Raw genomic sequence first — 20,065 nt, forward strand, 5'->3', positions numbered from 1 at the left:
TGACAGCTACTTTATGAGGCTGCAGCTGCCTGACTGTAAAAGGGCAGTCCTAGAAAATCAAACAAGCAACAAATTTCAGAAATAGCAAGAGATTAGAGCATTACAGAAGGATATTCCTGACTGAGGAGTTGCTGAGATATACTTGCTTGCAAACCAATCCATGTAGAATGTTCCCCTAGCTTGCAAACAAGTTAATACTTTATAGAAACACACAATTTATTGTGCAATACTGTGAGGCTTTGCTACAGCAAAAGCCAAAATCCTGACATAGCTGTGAGCAAGGGTGAAAAAGGCAATAGATACATTGTTTTGCTGAAGGTTCAATTTCAATTTTTCTTTTTTCAGCCTAGGAATAGCTTGAATTTTCTATGACAGTTGTTGATGATAAAATATAATCCAAGATTAGCTCTAAGTATTTCAAGAAGGTAAGAAAAATCCTTGTGTCTGACATTTCTTTTGGATACCTTTTTAAACTTCTCAGAGCAGTCTGGGGAAATAAATGTATGGGTTTTGCTATCAATAGATCAGAGGAATATTTGTTAAAATGGGTCAAGCAGCCATTAAAGGTTTAAAATTGCTGCTTGGAATAGTTATATTAATGCCATGTTCCTAAGTGTGCTCTCCTCAAACATGAGGATCTGTCATCATCATGAACTACAATACGCTATTGACAATTTAAGGAACTTTGTGTTTGTTGCAATGTTTTTTTAAAGGCATCTGGAACACTAATTGTAACGAAATACATTTATAACGTGCACCTTTCTTCCTCTGACGCATTTCCTGCATTCAAAGAATTGTAGTGGGTTTTTTTAAAAGCAAACCCCTGACTAGCTCAGCACATGTAAAGATGCTCCAACTTTCACACTGTGATTCTGCATTGTAGTGCTGCAGTTTGTATAGGGTAACACTGTGTGGTGTGTATAAGTTGTATCTAAGCAGCCTGATGTGTGAAGCAGGACACAAAGCTTGCTCCCATGGAAAATCAGACATTCTGCCACAGGGAATGTGGAATAGATGGAGACAGGGCCCGATCAATTTTCTTCCAAGCTGAAAATTTATTGCCACAAGACTGTTCTGACAGCTGTGGGGGGACTGCCTGGATATGCACCTCTGTCTGAGATGTGCAGGGATACAGTGGGTGCGGCACAGGAGGGAATGACAGGAATGTAGGCATAGCATGGAGGGAATGGCAAATGCTGGGAATGGGGCTGTTGAGATTTATTGCATTAATATTACCTTCTTGCCTTTTTCTTCCCACATCAACCCATGTTAGCCTCAGTGTGATAATCAAACCAGGGACATTAGCCATAAAATCCAAAACTATTCCATTTACTACATATTTACATCTGTTTTAGAACAAAGTTGCCTCAAACATGCCAGATGCAAACAAAGAGCAACAAATATGACCTGCTCTAGGAAAATACTGAACACCTTGAGAAAACCTAACACTGAGGTTCTCGTCTAAAGTCTGTTCCACAGACTGGAACAAAACTGCAGGTACCACATATACACAGAACTGGCAACAAATTCACTTTCTTTGTCAGCTCATATTAAAAATGGACATTAAGGAGGGGAGTCTACAAGACTTAACTGCTATGACTAGAGTTTCTCTAAAACCTTAATTCAAGATTTAGGTTTCTGGTCTATAGGATTTCCCCACATGCCCATATTTGGAACATTGTGTGACAGGACTAATTAGGGAATCAGACAGCAAAGCCAAGTAAAAAACCTGTCTTGTGTTTACTGTGTCTGTTCTTTAGAGAGCAGGATAATAAATGAATTGGGTAACTACTTTGCTCTGTATTGGTGAGTTGGTCTCATTTTGATTTGCAGCTCTAGGTTAATGCTAAAGGCAACAATACCAAAGAGATAGAATAGATGTATGATAACAGATAATAGGTGTATACACATATAAATATATAGAGATCCATATTCTGCAAACAGGGAAACAGAGGCATAGAGGATTTGCCCAAAGCCATACAATAAACTAACACCAGTGTTCAGCATCATTAGGAACAGAATTGGTAGTTTTTAACTTCTGAGCCAGCTGAAACCCTCCTAATGCTCTGACTTCACACACACACCCTGAACTGTTATCACAATGGTCTGTCTCTGTAAATCTGCCCAAGTGCAATCAATAAGTGTTGGTGCTTGTGACCCAGACAGAACAGCTGATCTGCCAGAACAGCTTCACAGTTTTACTCATTACAGATCTCAAGAGCACTTGTGAAGCAGTTTAATCACCATGTGAGACAAACAGGGGCCGTTCTGACTTTTATAGACCATGAGACAAAAAAATTTAGGCTCAAAACTAGCAGAAAAAAGGTCCAAACCAAAACCACCCATGAGTCTTGCACTCAAGCAGATTCCTTTCCATACCACCTGTGTTTCTATGGTCACAAAGAAGAAATGACAAGATTTACAAAACTATGTAGGAAAGGCTGTTCTACCTGGGACCTGCAATAGCTGTCACTGACATTAAGAAATTAAACAACAGAATCAGTTGGCCGAGGTCACACAGAGCTGCTTAAGCTCTGAAAGAGATCTGTAAAAGAGAACCAGATCCAACTACAGTGTGCCATCCCCCCTTCTTCAGTACAAAAGGACTTCTGCTTTCTTCCTACTCCCAATCCAGTCATCTGTCATTTTCAGGACAGCCTGGAATTGTCAGTTCAATTACCTCTCAGTTTGGAGAAAAACAAAGCAGATGCTGCTTATTACAAAAAAGCAGAATCTCTCTCTTTTGAGAAATATCTCATTTTTTTTATAATTAGACATGGAATTTCATGCAAGTCCCTTATTTATTAAGCAATACACAGGAGCTGGGAAGTAATGTAATTGAGCTAAAATGAAATACTATCTTCCCTTCAGCTTTGGTAAAGGTGTTGTTCAACTCGACTACTCCTTTTAATTTTTAAGACTCAGACAGCTTTTTATCAATCTTCCCCTTTCAATTCCTTTTTCCACACACATATTATAATTATAGTAATTTCTTAGCATCTGCCCTGAAATATGCAAAGGGGTGGGGGAATCAGACAAACAGCAGCTGCCTGTTCTAAACAATACAGAATTTTCCTCACTGATTCAATTATATTTAAATTATTTTGCACTACTGTTCAGAAACTCTATTTATCAAATACTGATTACAAAGCAACTTCAACAGTTTGTCAGAGAGCTTAACTAAAAGAAAAAAAAGGCAAAGAAAGGGTTGGGATTTTTTTTTTTGCATACAATACCTGCTTTAAAGTGGTCCTACTGAAATTCTCATGTCTGCTCTACCCGCAGCAGCCACCCTGGTGAGGACTGACTGAAAGGCACATGCAGGGAGGTCAAATAGTTCCCGTGGATCTGCCAGGCTCCACAAGCTGTTCCAGGCAGAGGCTCACAGCAAACTGAGCCCTGCCTCTGCCCATATGTTGTGGCCCCAGGAGGAGCCAGCAAATCCCTGTCTGTGCTGAGACATGGGGAGCATGAAATGAAGCTTTTGCAGGCTACCCATATAGGTTTGTGTTGGAGTGTGTGTAAGGGTGTGGAGAAGAGAAGCACTCAAGGAATAGTTTTGATAGCTGTTTAGAAGTAAGTATGGGAAGTGATCTTAATTTGCAGGCAAAATTGATTGATTTGTGGTTTTCTCCATACCGAAATATTACATTGCTATAAACATCCAAAACTAACATTACCTTGTTTACCATTCATTCATAATTCTGAAATATTAAAAAATAGAGGATGATGACTTGAGCACTGTCCTGTACACCAGGTCTTTGCAGCAAAGTTTTCAGGTCCAAAAATCACACCAGCTTAGTGCCTCTTGAGTGCTTCAGAGCATTTGTTTCAAGTTTCCCATTGTCACCCAATCCTAAAATACATAGGAAAAGTGCTCCCTGGATACCTGTCCTATTTCTGAGTCTGTATCAACACTGGCCAATTTAAGGGAGTTTCTGCTCCCCTGTAATAATGCATTTTGATGTTTCTTATTTATTCTCAGCACTCTGCAAGCATGAGGTCCCTGAGATGAGCAGTTAGATCAGGTTTACCAAAGAGGAAGTAAAGGCACCAACAGGTTAAAGGTCCAGCCTGCCAGCCCCTGTAAGTGCACATCTCATTTACAAAAATTCTATACACAGTGCACTTGTGAGTGAAAACAGGGTTTATTAGGGACTTGTTTAAGACCCACAGGGAATCCGTGTCAGAGGCAAAATAACCCAGATTCCAGATCTCTGTTCAAGATGTATCTTTACTCTGACATTTAACTTAAAACCTTCAGCTAATTAAGTAGATTTTGTTGGGGTAAAACAATCTAAAGAGGAATTAATGAGCTTGTGCAGCATTAAGCACAACTCATGATTTTGTGTTATTGTGATTGAAGTAGGACATTCATCTCCTTTCCCTGCCTTGTGCCATCTCTAAATTACGCCACCAATTCCCCAGATTTGCTATTTTTTTTCCTTCTAAGTCACCAAAACCACTTTCGGCATCACTCAGGTGTTGTGGGGGTTTTTGTTAACTGATTCTAGGGAACTCTTCTGCTGCGTAACAAGCTCAGAAAATCCAGGAATTCTGTGGCCTTGATTCTCCTCACTAAAATTTAAATTGTATTTAAAAGAGCTGAAATCACACCTGTAGAATCCTGCACTGTGTGTATCCAGACACTGTCAAAGTAAGTTGTCTCAAAGAAGTTTGGAGAAAGCTCCCAAAATGCTACATTCTTGTCCTAAACTGCATCTGCGGGGAAAACAATGCAGAGCTTAAGCTCTTGTTTAGCAAGCTACTCAAGATGAGTTTTGTAACAAAGTATCGCACATGGGAACTGCCACATTGCAACCCAGGATAATACAAGCTCTGCAATGAATTACAGGAATAGGAAAGGAGTTAAAATTTACGGACATACATATTCTCAATTTACTACGAATTCAGAAGTCAAGCTCCAAATGTCTGCAGGCAGAGGCACAGCATTGCGGCATCACTGTCTCACACCTCTGACTTCCTTTCTAGATTCTGCAGAGGTTTTGATTCCATGTAAAGATTATCTTTAGGTTTTTGTGCTCATTCCCGCCCAGGTTTCCTGTGCACCTGGCACCCTGCGTCTGCCTTCACCTCACAGCTCCTGAGACTGCCAGTCTGCTGGTTCTCTACGGCAAAAATGGCTTTTCAGAGGGAGATCTGCAGGTGTCACCCTCCTCTTGCAGGTGTCACCTCCTCCTGCACGGCACAGCCCCGTAAAACGAACTCACCTTCTGTCTCGCCCCCTTCCCTGGGGCACCCACCACGGCCTACTATTGACGAGGGCATGGAGCCTTGGGCCACGGGCCGCTCTGGGCCCTCTCCATGCCCTCTCCACGCCCTCCCGCGTTCCCTTCACCCCAAAGTCACTTCATTACCCCTCACCACCGTCCCCAGGACATCTCCCCTGCAGGCTCGGGGTGACCCCTGCCCTGCGGCTCCGCTCCGCCCGCCGCCCCCTCAGCGCTGCCGCCCTTTCCCCTCAACCTCCCCTCACGGCTGGCCCGGACCTGCCGCCAGGGCGGGCGCCTGGCTTCGCGCGCCACCCCGGCTCAGCCAATCAGCGCGCGGCATGCGGGCGGCCGCGCGGGCTCGCACCAACCAGACAGCGGCTTCTTGCGGCGGCCCCGAAGCGCCCCCGCGGGCCCCCGGCGCCGGGGCGTCCCGCCTGCCAGTGACCGAGATGGCGGCCCGGGCGGCGCGGCGGGCGAGTGGGCCCGCCGGCAGCGCCCGGCGCGGCGGGTGAGTACGGGCCGGGCGGCGGGGCAGGACCGGGCTGTGGCCCTCGGGGGAGCGCGGCCGGGGGTGCCTTCCTCGGCTGGGGGCTGCCCGCCACGAGGGGGGGAAGGCTCGAGGCAGAGCCCGCCGCGGTCCCGCAGCCCTGCGGCCCCATTGCCCGCAGTTCGCCGGAGCGTTAGCCAGCGACTTAGGAGGGAGAGGAAATTAGAAAAGGACACACAAAAGGCAGTCCAAACACGTGTTGGCAGCTCAGCGCTCTGTCGGGGCTTCTCCTGCAGCTGCGGGACAGGCTCCGGCTCGCAGCGCCACGGAGCATCCCCGGGGGCACCGAGCTGGGAACATCCCCCGGGGACACCGGGCTCGGAGCATCCCCCGGGGGCACCGGGCTGGGAGCATCCCCCCGGGGCACCGGGCTCGGAGCATCCCCCCGGGGCACCGGGCTCGGAGCATCCCCCGGGGGCACCGAGCTGGGAGCATCCCCCGGGGCCACCGGGCTCGGAGCATCCCCCGGGGCCACCGGGCTCGGAGCATTCCCCGGGGGCACTGGACTGTGAGCCGGGCCAGGGGTGCCCATCAGCCGGGGGTGCACTTGGGCTAGCTGCAGTTTCGTACTCCGCATAAAGATTTAGTGTCTGGTCCCAGATTCTGGCCTTTAGGAGGTTTTCCAGAGTCCTTCCAGCCGGGATAGCAGCCTTCACTCAGCCAGTTCTTTCGTATTGCTTCACTCCTGTGCCCACTTCATCGCAGGGCTCTGATCAGCAGAAGTTCCTGGCACACGTTGTTTTGTCCCAGATGTCCATCTGTTCTGTTTTCAAAAGCTGTGACCCATACAGTTCTTTCTATTTGTCCCTTTGGGAGATTTTCCCTGTCAGGATAACAGAGGCTGTTATTGATAAGGAAAACAAAAACAAATCCCCTTTAAAAATGCCATTACATAAAGCACGAGAAGTTTGTCTTAGATGTTACTATCTACCCAGAAGATGGAGAGGAAGGGAAAACCCATAGACAGGAATGGAGAGTGTTGTAGTTACACATTTAACACTGACTTTTCACAGGAAATCTTTTGCCATGGAAGAGTTAGGCTTACCAGTCTTAAAAGTTACCAAGAGAGTAATGCAGAGACCATAAGCACCCATCCATCTTCTTGAGGCAGCTGCCAAGGCATAGATATTTTCATGCTTTCTCAGGAAAGGAAGCTGCTAAGGACTGCTTTAAAATCCTATCATTTCCCCCAGCAATTTTAGACTAAACTTTTCTAGTTGAACAGACAGCTTACACACAATGGAATAGTAGCACATTAAACACTTTCAGTTACTTAGAAATGCAGGTTTCTATGTAAACAAACTGTTACTCAACAGCTGCTGTACTGCATTAATCTACAGGGCTTGCTCAGATATAGTAAAATTTGAATACCCTAGCAAGCAAACTAAATTTATTTTCCAAGAAGCCTGCCTAATGTAGGCATACATAGAAATAGCTATATGGTGCTGGTTTTGTGCAAGATATGTTTTGTTCTTTAGAGAAGTGGTTTATATTTCCTATCTTTTACTCAAGCTTATTGAAAAAAATTTCCATAATATTCTTCTTAACCATGACCTTTTAAACAAACACCTTGCCAACATTTTTTATCTGATGAGAGGATTAAGATATTAGTGCTTCTAGCAAATTAATATTGGTGCTGCAGGTGGAAACAAGAAAACAAACCTTTGTCCTCTAATCTTCACATTACAGCTCAGTTTACATCTTGATCTGTCAGAGCCCTACCCAAATTAGGTGCTGGAAGCCACTGCAGACACTCAGACTGATGTCTACTCTGGAACAGAGACCAGACAGAGCTAAAAGAGTAAAGTAGGTATTTATTGAAAGGCCTTTAAAGGGTACACCTTGGACAGTACAAGAACCTGGTCAGGGATACACCCAGGATGGATCCAAGATGGATTCTTGTCATGAGTTTTTACACTTTTATAAGTTTTGATCCATTTACATATTGGGATCAATTGTCTAATTACAGCCTCAGGTCACAAAGTCCCATCCTCCTTGTTTGCTCTCTTCACTTCTCTATTGTTTATGCTTTTTGGGCCTGAAGCTTGTAAGGGTAGTCCTTGGTCTTCAGCTGGAAAAGGATTGTTTTGTCTACCTACCCTGTGAAGAGAACATACTAACACTTACTATTGAAGCTCAGAGCTGCATACCTAGGCAGCACAGAATCTGAAAAAATGAAAGCTAAAACCTAGGGCATCAACCTGCTCCAGCCAGAGACACAACCCTGAGAAGGTGTGGGTTGGGAAGGTTGATATCCCCCTGGGACTGGCCAGGAGCAGAGCCAGGGGCCACGGGGTGTTGGCCAAAAGGCAAGTCCTTGGGTTGGGTTGAGAGTGACCTGCATGGGCAGCATTGTCCTGTGCTTAGACCTGTGGGAGTGGGGTTTGCCTTGGATTAGTTTGGTTCACAACTGTGATAATGTATGTGTTTGAACACTAAATAATGCACTTTGCATCTCTGAAATGCTCTTGAGTGAAGACTGGGGAGAGATTCTTCAGGAGCTGCAGAGAGCTCCTGCTTTCCTTTCACAGTAGAGTGAGGCAGCTCACTGCCCTATTTCTAGACACAGCTCATCCTACATGTGTTCATCATAAAACTTTCATGGGGCTTGTGAGAATAGCAAAATACACAATCTGTGAACTGCCTTTGCTAGGTGAGGGCTTTGCTGAGCTTGGAATGGGTGTTTGAGCTTGGTCTGAATGGCCTTCAGGTGCTGAGTCTGCTCTGGGGAACTCCCAGAGAACACCTTCCCATGGGCACAGTGTTCATCAAATATCTCCAAAGGGCAAACACTGGTGTAAGAATGTTTTTTTAACCTAGATTTACTATGAATGATGAATGCAACACCTTTATTTGTAATCTAGAATTAAGAGGAAAAGCTGCACTTTTGTCTCTGAGTCAGTGTATATCAGCAAAAATTGATTTGTTAAAAGGTCCTATAAATACAACACAGGTTTTTTAAATTTTATTTTGGGCCATTTTCTTCCTGTGGTTTTTTAACATTTCAGTATTATTTCTTTGTAAATGGAGGTAGTTATACAATCCTGGTTACCATCATAACCAATATCATGATGATGAATGACAGCTGTCACTTTTGCAGTGAATTCTTCAATAGATTTGCTGTAAAAATTTCTGTTCAAGACATTGTGCTACAATGTCTTGTCTCTCTGCAGAAGGTGGAGGGGCCCTCCCACCTTTCAGAATTGTGCCTTTTGTTGCATTTTTCACTTTGATCCAGACTCTCTACATACTGTGTCTTTCTGTGGCAGGCACTACCTGAAGCAGAAAAATTAAAGCAATCCTTTAATTCCCAAACACTCTTTTTTTCTTTTTAACCAAGTAAGGAAAAATGAACACAGCAAATACTTTTCAGATTTATAATACCTTAATTTGAAATAGTATCAGCCCCTGTGAAAACAGTAAGGTAGACTAAACTAGCTTTTTAATTATTTTGATCATATTTCTTTTGATAATTGTTTCTCAGCTCACCAAAATGAAATTTAAACAAAAATAGAAGTGTTCTTTCACTTGTGGAACATCTTACTTTATCAATCTTGATCTCATAAGTAAACCAAAGGTCTGACTCTTGCAAGTGTGCCAAAGCAATTCTCTGCTCTCCTTCTTTGCTGCTCAGGTTTCATTTTGAGCTATGACTCTCTTTTGAAACCGTCCAATGTGCAAGTTCTGAATGTGCTGCAGAAAGTAGAAAAGAGTCTGATATTTTTTATTGGAAAACTCTCAGCAGGTAAGGTTTAAACAAAAAGTGATATCACCTCCAAGAGGCACAGTTGTCATGGATGACAATAAGTTCAAGTTTAATCCTGTTTGTGATTCAGTCAGAATAGACCTCTCTCTGATTCCTGTCATTTAGGAAGGGAAGAAGAGACTGTGTGAAATCAGCTCCTGATTCTTCACAGCCAGGCTCAAATTAGATATTTGACTGCTGCTGGGTTGATAATACTTAGCACATGGACAGCACTATTTCAGAGGATCTCACTTTCCAGACACTAATAAATTGACTTCACAATCTCCCTCTGAAGCAGATATGCATGTTCCTATCTACAGTCTGGGGTTATTGAGGCAGAGAATGTTTAGCTGGCCCAAATTCTGACAAGTCTTTTTTCACAGGCAGGTACTGAAGCCAAGAAGTGTGGCTGCCAGCTCCCTTGCTGTAATTATTCTGTACTCTCAGTGGGTCTCAAAGCAGTTGACAGTATCACTTGATGCACCTTTGGAAGGCCATATATCAGCAAATGTGCCCATGTTGCAAATTATCAGGCAGACATCAGCTCCTCGTGAGTAAGAAGACCGTATGGTTCTGCTGATATCAAAACAATCAGTTCAAATCAAAGCCATTTTCTCCAAGGCAGCTGCTTTTTTTGGTTATTATCTGTTCCCCCGTGTTTCTATTCTCGGTGACAGATCAGGCTTCTGTTCTTGAGGAATTCACTTTTGGCAGCAAGAAATGTTCACACTCCCCATCATTTTTCATAGACTAATCTGTGTTGGGAATTTTCAGTAAATAACATGAAAGCATTAGTGATTGAACACTTAAGGGAAAATAATATCATTAGATTGATTTATTTTTCTCCCAAAGACAGCAGCTTCTGAAACACATTTTTCTTTCCAGCTGTCTATAGGTTGTATAATTACCTGGTCTTTCTTTTTGCTAGTTGTTTTATAAGTTTGGTAGGTAATACATCATGCTGTATAGTTTTTTATTAAAATTCAATACTGCTGTCTCATACTGATGGTTAAGTGATCTGAAATCCTTGGATTTCAAAGGAAAATCTGAGCCATAGTATTTTTACTTATATAAATACACTGGCTGCATAAGACATTGTTATTCAAGAGATGATCTGGTGAAGAAAAGGGTGAATGGACCCTTGCAGAATTCTGTTGTCCAGAGAGATGTTTCAAACACTTGTTGATATTCAGATTGAGCTACAAGACTTGCTCTTTACTCAGGGCACATCCAAACTGAAACAAGTTGCAGGGGGGATGTGGATGTGTTTTCCAATTTAAAAAGCATATCAGACACACCTGGCAAGCCAGGCATGGAACTCACTCAGTTGTGCAAAATAGAGATATTCTAAGGTGAGTTGCAGAGCTCTCCCCACAACTGTGGGATAACCATTGGCTGGGTTTGGCATACAGACTTCCAGACAGTTGGCTTGCTGTTAGTATTGGATTATTTGGTGAACCCTATCCTGGTTTCACTCTTGCCCAACTATTTGGAAATATTTTTCAGGCTGAATGCAACATGATGACACTTGAACACCACATCCAGCCATTCCCAAGTTTCACAAACTGCTCCAGGCTTGAAAATCCCGAGGAGAATGGAGTATGCTGGGAAAATGGAAGGGATAAACTGGCTGCACTGGGAGCATGTGGTGTCTGATTAGAGCAGCCACAGCTTCAGGCATCTCTGATTGTCTGTGGCTGAGTATTTGACACCCTCCAACATGTCCCAGCAAAGCAGTCCCACTTCATTTCTGTCCTGCAGAGTGTAACATGTCGACGTGACTAATTGCCTGGGCAGACAGAACAGAGATAAGAACAGGGAGGACAGAAGGAAGCAGATATTCCAGTGTGGAATAGCAGTGCACAAAACTAGGACAGGTCCAGAGTGTGGATAGTCCCTGCATCAGGGTAGGGATGGAGTGGGAATTGCAGGATTCCTGGAACAGAGGGGTCTGGGAGGGGAGCACACAAGGACCTTGCAGGGTCAGGAGTGAGTGCATGTGCAACTCTGAGATTTGCAGGCTGCCTTCAGAATTTATTAAATTGCTGCAGCCTCAGTGTGTGAAGCCATTTCCCGAGTGTTTAGAAGACCTCTGTAATGCATGTGAGGTGTTTTGTTGGAATGACAGAATTATTGAAGTTTTATTTTGATAGATTCTGCATTTAAAAGAAAGCACATAAATCACATCTATGGCTCCAGTGCCAGTCCAGGTGCAGAAACTGAGGAAGGTTGGTTTCTCATCCTAACCTGTCTTTGCTATTGGCTTCAGTTATCCCAATATTCAGATATTCTAACCTCTCTAGGATTAGCTATGTTTGGAATTTTTGGTTCTAAATTAAAAGCCTTTTTAAAAGTTGGAAGATTAAACATTCTCCTTGTTCTGTGTATCCAGATTGCCACAGGAAAGACTTGCCTTCTTGCTTTCTCTGTGTGAAATTTCTAGAGTCTACCACTGCTGGTACATTAAATTAGAAATGTGACAAAAACTAAACTGCATCTGGGCTGGTCAGTGTGTTCAAATTTTGGAGAAGCCCTGAACATGTACGATGATGAAGCAGTGTTTTTTGCACCACTGATTATTTTCACAAGCTCTTGTTATGTTGTCCATTATAACAGCTTTTGAATTTCTCTAAACAGGAATATTCACTCTTTCCAACCAATCCTTTGTATTTTTAACACCCTTGGTATGTTTTCTGCTTCCTAGCACTGAAGGACTCCAGGCTGGTGTTCTAAACATGCAGATGATGTGCTGTGAACTTTAGGGAATGGCGTGCTTTGCATTCAGGATCACATTTCAATTTGCTGCCAGAACCAGAATGTCACTGAGGGCAGTGCAGAAATCCTGCCTCCTGCCCAGCTCAGCCTTCTGCCCTCTAGCCATAACCACCCAACCCTGCTGGATGCTTTTGAAATCCAGATCTAGAGAGAAATTCCGGCTCTTAGTTTTGTTTGAACAAGTGAGAGCATGGGCCATAAGTCTTTCAGTAGATCAACTAATAAGTCTTCTCTTGGATGTGACTAGAAAGAAGGATCATGGATTTATCATAGTTCTTTTATTGTTAGTGACCATTTTCTCCTTAAAATCATCTTGTCTTGCTTTCTCTTATACAGAAGTCACTCTCAAATTAAAGGCAAAATACTAAGGCTCTGAACTCCTGCGTGTAAATACACAGAAGTACTTTTTCCTCCTTCCCATTCCCAGCCCTTTGCTGGGAGCTTTTTGTCAGCTTCACACCAGTAACTTTGTCTGATCTTCTCTTTGCAGTTGCTAATTGGCCTGGCAGAGATATGAAGTGACTGAAAATAACTTTATTCCCTCATTGTGTGCACATTGAAAGGGTCACAGAATAGAAAAGTAGGGCAGAGTCCAGACTGATGGCTCATGCCAACCAGCCTGGCAGCCAGAAAATGGCACTTGAAGGTTCTGGTTGTGGTTCTGAGGGCAGGTCTTTGATAACCAGTACTCTGAATGTTCTGAATATTGAATGCCTGCTCTGGAATGCAGATGCAGGATTACCTGCAGGAGAGGAAATACTGAAATCTAACTCTGCAGAGTGGGACACAGTGGCTTTCTGAGTAAGCTTTTGGATGCCTTTTGTTTTCCTTGAAATTATGCAGCATTATCAGAGCTGTGCTGCAGGTGACTGCCACAGGGATGGGATCTCCAGAATCCCTCTTTGAAGAAGGCAGTGTTGTATAATCCAGGGTCGTAAATCCCAGGTGGCAAAGGCCAGTCCTGTTGTATCCAGGAGGTATGTGGGCGATTTGGATTGATTTGCATATCTAGCTGCTTCCTTGTTTATTTGGATTTAGGAGAAGGATATGTCTAAGCCCTGAGCTTCTGTGCTCAACCAGGAGTTATTAACCAACAGAAAAGACTTTCCCAAGATAATCATAGCATAATCTTACAGTATCGTGTTGTGTTTATATGTAAGAGAGTCAATAGAGCAATGTACACAGATCCTTTTTTTCAACCAGAAAAGACATTTTATGTAAGGAGAACAAATTTGTTCTATGGGAAGTAGAGGAAGGTGAACTAGAAGAAGGATGTGAGTTCAGAGCTGCTTCCTATCTCAATTCAGTTAGAGTCCCACTTGGGCTGAAAAGAGAAAAGGCCTAGTTCCACTGTCATCTGGAAATGTTTCTAGGAGTTCTGACCTACTTATGGTGATCAGATCCATGCTCAGCCCAGCAGCACACCTTGTCAAAGGTTGGATGTGATGTTCAAAGGGAAGAATTATTATTGCTGCCTCCATTAGAGATTAGCTGGACAAAGCTCCTGGTAGATAAGAGTAACAAGACAAATAGCTGTGGTTGACAGCTTGCTCCAACACCTGGTGGAATCCAGGCTTTGTCAGCCTTTTTTTGGAGGCTTGCCCAAAAGCCTGTCAGGACTACTATCATACGCTTACTCGGCACTGCAGGGAACTTAAATCATCTATGGATGCCAGATTCTGGGGAGAGTTAAGCTAACTTAACTTCTGAGTTACAGGGTGGGTTATGCACTGTTATGCACTGTCATCTCCCTAGTCTCCTTTTAAAGACCAATGCTGTAATTTGAATTTTGTGAATTTCATCGCTTTCTTATCCTGAAGGAAGCAATGTGGGAGACTTGATTGCTTCCCCTTCTGTTTCTGCAGATGGTGATGTGGTAAATGTAGCCAAGCTCTTCTCTACCTAGGAGACATTCTCCCCTGAGGAGCAGTCCCCTTTTACTGGACATGCTTACAGAACTGCACAGCCATGGACCTCAAGGAGAAGTGTCAGGTAGGTTTGCTGATAACAGTCACACCCAACTTAAGTGTTAAGTCGATTTATATTCTTTATTATTTTGGGTCAAGATTCACCAGTGGCATTATTTTGTAGTGGTATAACCCATGGTTAGAATTGAAGTTGAGAGTTGTGTCACCTTCACATCCCTGTCAGCAGGGAAATCTTTGCAGGGTGGGAATAAGGTGAGGTGTTCTCTGTCACACCTGCAGTGTCTCTCCTTTGAGCTCTAAGCTGGGGCTCCATTCCCATGGACACTCAATTTGGCTTCACTTGAAAGGCTGAATTTGTGGAAAGATTTTTTAAAATAAACCAGGGCAATGAAATCATCTGAGTCCAGATTTGCTGATGGTAACTTGGGGTCTCAGCCAGCTCTGGTGAGAGAACATTCTTTGCTTTTCTCCCTGGTGTCCCTTTCCCCACCACACCATGAGCTTTTGTCTGTTGGCTGTGTCTGTTTTCTCCATGCAGCAGTGAGGAATGGTTTTGTTCATTAGTGCAAAGTACCTGTTAGGGTCTCACCTAGACTGAACATACAAAGCAGTGTAAGTGACTTTTAAAGGTCAGTTCTTCACCTTGGCTGTGGCACTTGCCTACTCAAACACTGCTTTGCTGGGTTTCTGTTCTGAGCTGTGCTAGACCAGGAAGGCTTGGGCTCTCTCCTGCCTGAACCTCTTGGTTCTGGGGTGCTCAGAGGATGTGTTTGACCTGTGTTGTTTTATATCAAATTGATTTATTACCATGGAGTTAACATTCCAATGAAGACAGTTATCTACTTGTTCTCTTGTTAATAACATCATGGGCTAATCTGGTATTGATCATTTTAAGAGATGCTGCAATTAGCACTGTGTTGAGGGGTGTGTTGTGTATAGGATCTGAGAGCACCAAAGAGAGCAGGGCATGGCAGGGACGTTTTCACTGTAGGTCACTATCTTTGGCTCACCTTTCTCATATGACATTCTCCACTGTACAGTGCAGGAAGATCATATCAAATTGCTGGACAGGCAGCATGCTCAGTATTGTAATAGACCTTTAAAAGGCCTATTAGGAAAGTGTCCTGACAAGGAGGTTACAGGGGGAATCATGGTGTTCTCAAGTCCTAATCTCCTCTCCTGACTTCCTGAAATTTTTTCTCCCTCCTTTCTGAATGGGAATTAAAAATGAAGGCAAGAGATCACCACAATCTTTTAAATAGGAATTAAAAAACCCTACAGATACATAAAGCTGCATTTTATAACTTTGGATTCTGAGGACAGACCATGATTTTATTCTTGTTAGCACCCCCAAGAGGGGGCCTGGAACTAGATAATCTTTAAGGTCCCTTTCAATCCATAATTCTTAATTATTTAGTGCTAAGGAGTTTGCTCTTTTTTTTCTTTCTTTCTTTCTTTTTTTTTTTTTTTTCTTTTTTTTTAATACTGCAGATCCTGGTTCCACCCCATTTAAGGTGGAATCCATCTTCCTTCCCAAAGTGAAGAACTTGGACACATATACACTGATAAGGAAACAAATTAACCTGCTTTGTAACCTCAGCAGTAAATTCAAGGTGCTAGATTTATTTTAAAATGCTAAAAATAAAATGAAACCACGTGAAAACATCAGTCCCAAATGTGGTTGAAAGCAATTTCTTCAATATATGTGTGTGATGGAGAGTTAGCACTCGTGGAGCAGGAGATGTGCTCAGAGCACTGCTGCAGCACAGGCATCTGTCACTCAGATGAGAGACTTGTCCTCTGGCTCCAGTTGGCTAATAAATTCCCTTGTCAGGAATGGCTGAGGATCAGAATTTGTCAGGTGTAATGCAGGCTGCCTTCCAGTTTTTGCCAGACAGCACAGAGAAATGCAGAGAGTATTTTAGGAGCAGAGCCGAAACCTTCTTAAATTAAATGTGCTGATATCTTGTTCTTTCTCCTCCTCCTCTGACTTTTTAATTTTCTGTGTATTTCTGAAGTGAATTCAATCCTTGTGAAAGGTGCCAGAATCTCTGCTCCAAGACCACAGAGCACATACTGAGAGAGCAGCACTGATTGCCACAGGACAGTGGGAGGCTCCTGAGTTTGTGTTGCATTAGACAGGCTGCATTTGCAGGCACACAACTAATAAAAATTATTGACATCATCCATTGCACAGTTACCCATAACAACTGACTGTATTGTCCCAGTGTAATTGCTGCAGCCTGGATACAGCACTGTGCCTCCTGGCCAGGGCCTGGGAACGTGTTCAGGGAGCTGTGCTGTGCTCCACACTGCTCCAGCACTGCTGCTCCTGCTTCCAGCTTGCCTAACAAGAGCTACAGTCCTACCTTTGGACTGAAAAGCAGCCCAAGTCCTTTGCCACTTCTCGTCCTGCCAGTGGCTGTGTCTCTGTTTTTATTCCCTGCTGTTCTGTAAAAGCTCAGCTCTTCTTCCAAGGGCTTTTTCACATGCTGATCCTTTTTCCACAGGCATCTCTCATTTATGCTGCAGTTTTGTATAGGTCAGTCTCTGCCTTTATACTCAACCTTCTATTTCAAGTCCCAGTTTTAACTTCAGATCCCAAGTTTTTATCTTCTGCTCTTTCATTCTATTATTTAATGTATAAATGCACATCCAGATGCAATTTCTGATACCAGTTGATATATAGAAGGAGGCTACATAGTACAGATTACTGCCCTACACAAAACACTTTAGAGCAAGGTCTCTCAGCAGTGGGGTAAACAAGAAGAAGCAATTTGATCCAATTCCACTTGTGTCCATGACCAAAGCTGGAGGTTTTGAGGTTGGGACCTCTAACTGCATGAAGCACAAGGATTGTTCCTGGTATTGCACAAGCAAATTGTTTTATTCACTTTCATTCGAGTCTCCAAAAGGTTCAAAGCCATGGGAGACAGATCAGCAAGCACTGTAATAAAGAGGGGATCTTACAAGTATGTTGTGTGAGGGTTTATCCACTCTTACCCAGTCTTGTTGATCTTTTCTTTTTTCTCTCCTTTGTATTTTTGTGTTTAATGGAGTAGATGAGTAGTTCCTTAGCAGGCAGGAAAGAAAAATTGTGCCATTAGGACATTTTCTTGTTTTCTGCAGTATAAAATTTGTTGTCTAGGAAACAAAATGCCCTGCAGAAGGATAAAGGATGTTTTGCCTCTTTCTCTCTTCTGCTTTCTCCTGAAGTTACATGAAATAAATACAAAGTGTGCTTCCCTTCAGCTTTGGCTCTGGGAGCTTTGTGAGATTACACACCCATGTGTAACTTGGTGCCAACACACAGGTGATAATCAGGCCCTGTGTTTGGCTTATTGTGAATATTGAGGCCACTTAATCTCTGCCCTTCTGGCTTAAAACACAGAACATGGGCTGTGCCTAATCAGGCATTTGAACCTCAGGAAAGGAAAGGAAAGGAGGTGAATAGCTTGTCCAGGCATGGTAGGTGAGTCCTGGCACCTGTACATGGTCTTCAGAGCTGCCCAGTGTGCTGGGACTGGAAGCCTTGGCAGTGCCTGTCCTGTTTGGTACCAGCAGCTGTAATCCTTGGCAGGCTATTGAGGTGGTGCTTGGCTGGGCCAGTTCTTTACCCCTTTCTGTGTGAAATGAAAGCAGTTGTTTTAGTGATTGCTCTGCAGAACTAGGAAGCCCCAGACAGAATTAGGACAGCACTGAAGTAGGTGCTAAATAAAAACTCACTTATAAAGGTGCATCCCTCCAACTGTGAGAAGGAAACATTCCTGCAAAATATGAGAATGAGAGAGAAGGCTCTTTCCTTCTTCATCTTTTTATCCCCTTGTTGTTGTTCTACACAGCCCTCCCCAGTCTACACTTACCCTTTGTCTCACGTGTGCTGTGCCCAGGTAAATGTGGAGCCCCCAGGCATGGCTGTGGTGAATTTATGTGCACCTTTTAGTTCAGATCCTGTGGCTCAGGATGAATATGGGATGCTGAGAGGGGTTTTTGCTGCATTCTTTATCAGCAAGAGAAGAGGGAGGGAACACTTCAGATGGGACCTGTTACCATCTCCACTTATTTAAATAGCAAATACTTACATTTTTGAATTAAGCTTGAATCCAAAGTTGTGGAGTCATCTGTGGGGCAGTTAATATTCCAGAGTCTCTTGGTCTCAATTTAGTTTTTTTCCATGCCCATTCAGGTATTCCTTCCCCTGTAGCATATTTTATAGCACTTTATCCTACCTTATTTGCCATCTGCTTTTGCACAGACCCGTGTCTGTCAGCATCATCCCTTCCTGTGCATGCATATGCAGCTCTGCAGGCAGTGAGCCCAGGGATCCTCACTGTGTTGGCTCCGTATGATGAATGAACCATTCTCACAGACATCTGGTGCTATCCTGGGCAAACTTTCTTCCCTCTCTGCTTCTTTCTCCCCTTCTTTCCATCCCTCATCCTCCCTCATCCCCCACCCCCATCTGCCGCCTCCTTGCTGGATCTGCAGCGTGACTGGAAACAGGCTGAATTAATCAGCACACTGGTGCTTCACTCTGCTGCTTCTGCCTCATTCTCTGCAGCGCTGGGCTCTGCACAGTCTTGCTCCCTCTCCCTCTTTGCTCTCTCATTTTTGGAGAGCAGCAGCAGCAGCAGTGCAAGTTGCTGGGGAAGCAGAGCAGGAATTTAGCCCAGATGCTCTTCAAGCAGGCTGATCTCTGGATCCCCCACCAAGGCAAATGTTGCAAAGTAAGTTCCTCTCCCTTAACATTTAATTTCAAAATGGCTTTCCCTGTCTCCCTCCCCAGTCTGCATCCTGCCTGATGTGATGGGGCATGAAGAGCTTTGAGGTTTTGGGGGAAGGAGGTTATGGCAGGACATGAAACAGAGGGTGATGATTTTAGGTAAAGAATAGCTTGTTTTTGGTGGTGACGGGCAAAAGAAACTGTTTTAAACTGCAGTTTTAACCCCAGGACCAATAGGAAGATCCACACAGGATTTTAGCTGCTGACTCCTGCTTTGCTGCCCTTCTGCCTCATGGCTTAAATTTGTCTGTTGCTTCTGTAGGCTTTGATCTGTAGCTGTTGAGCCTCCTCATCCCTGTGGGATCTGTCCGGCAGTGCACCTGCCAGACTGGATCACTGTTTGAGTCCCCAAAGCCTTCAGCTGAAGAAGTGGGGATGGGAGGGAAACTATCGAGGGGGTGAAAGATGAACTGAAGTTCTGTGGATTTCTGAGCATTGCTGGCCTCTGGGAGGGGATTAGCATTCCCTGGAGGGAGCTCTGCACTGGCATAAAGCACTGCTGTGTGTTGAAGCCAGGATAAATACAGACCCCTAACTGCTCTCTGAACTTGGAGGAGTAATGCAACTGGCTAAATTACAGTAATTAAAGCTTAATAATTGTGTAGTGCTTCAAAGTGCTGCATAAACCCTGTCTCATCCTGCCAGCAGCCTGGTGGGACAGGTAACTGTGGTTGGGGGTTTGCTGCTGCAAACAGGTCTGAAGGGATGGACTGAGGAATGTACAATTCCGAATTGGGCTGTTTCCTGGGGAGAAGCAAAGTGCTGGGCTTTGTGTTACCTGGTAGAAAGGTTGATTGTGCCTATTGGCATCTTTACTCCATGCTTTGTGGAGAGCATAAGATGTGGGTGTTGTTACATGGATTAAAATGGACCCTGTGCACAGCAAAGTGCAGCAGTGATTCAGGTGGTGAGCACTGCTTTGGCCACATCTCAGAGCTCTGTGCTCCTGCAGCTCTGACTTTTTGCAGGGGGAATCTGCAGGCCCTGTTTGTGAGCTTCAAAGCATCCCCACTGGAGCCTCTGCAGGCACCCAGTTACCCAGCTGGGGGGGTT

General features: G+C 44.0%; 1 protein-coding gene and 1 long non-coding RNA gene across 5 annotated transcripts in view; one reads left to right on the forward strand and one right to left on the reverse strand.

Moving 5' to 3' along the window:
- The first annotated feature begins 5,705 nt into the window (after positions 1-5,705).
- TMEM94 (transmembrane protein 94) overlaps positions 5,706-20,065 on the forward strand; it is a 50,765-nt gene continuing 36,405 nt past the window's right edge. For 2 of the 3 annotated variants that reach the window (XM_014878222.2, XM_088176800.1), the window contains exon 1: positions 18,759-18,956. In XM_014878222.2, coding sequence (XP_014733708.1) covers positions 18,903-18,956 — 54 coding nt within the window. In that variant the 5' untranslated portion in view covers positions 18,759-18,902. Of the gene's footprint in view, positions 5,743-14,166; positions 14,294-18,758; positions 18,957-20,065 lie in introns of those variants that run through there. The other variant, XM_014878220.2, reaches the window with a different exon arrangement.
- LOC148221571 (uncharacterized) lies at positions 15,833-18,725 on the reverse strand. Of its 2 annotated transcripts, none has more exons than XR_015807861.1 (3): positions 18,093-18,725; positions 17,956-17,996; positions 15,833-17,852 (listed from the first exon to the last, which is right to left on the reverse strand). It is a non-coding gene; the product is annotated as an uncharacterized LOC148221571 (long non-coding RNA). The 2 variants fall into 2 exon arrangements; XR_015807862.1 differs by having other exon boundaries at positions 18,312-18,669.

This window comes from Sturnus vulgaris, chromosome 20, assembly GCF_052056855.1.
Source record: "Sturnus vulgaris isolate bStuVul1 chromosome 20, bStuVul1.hap1, whole genome shotgun sequence".
NCBI classification, from domain to species: domain Eukaryota; kingdom Metazoa; phylum Chordata; class Aves; order Passeriformes; family Sturnidae; genus Sturnus; species Sturnus vulgaris.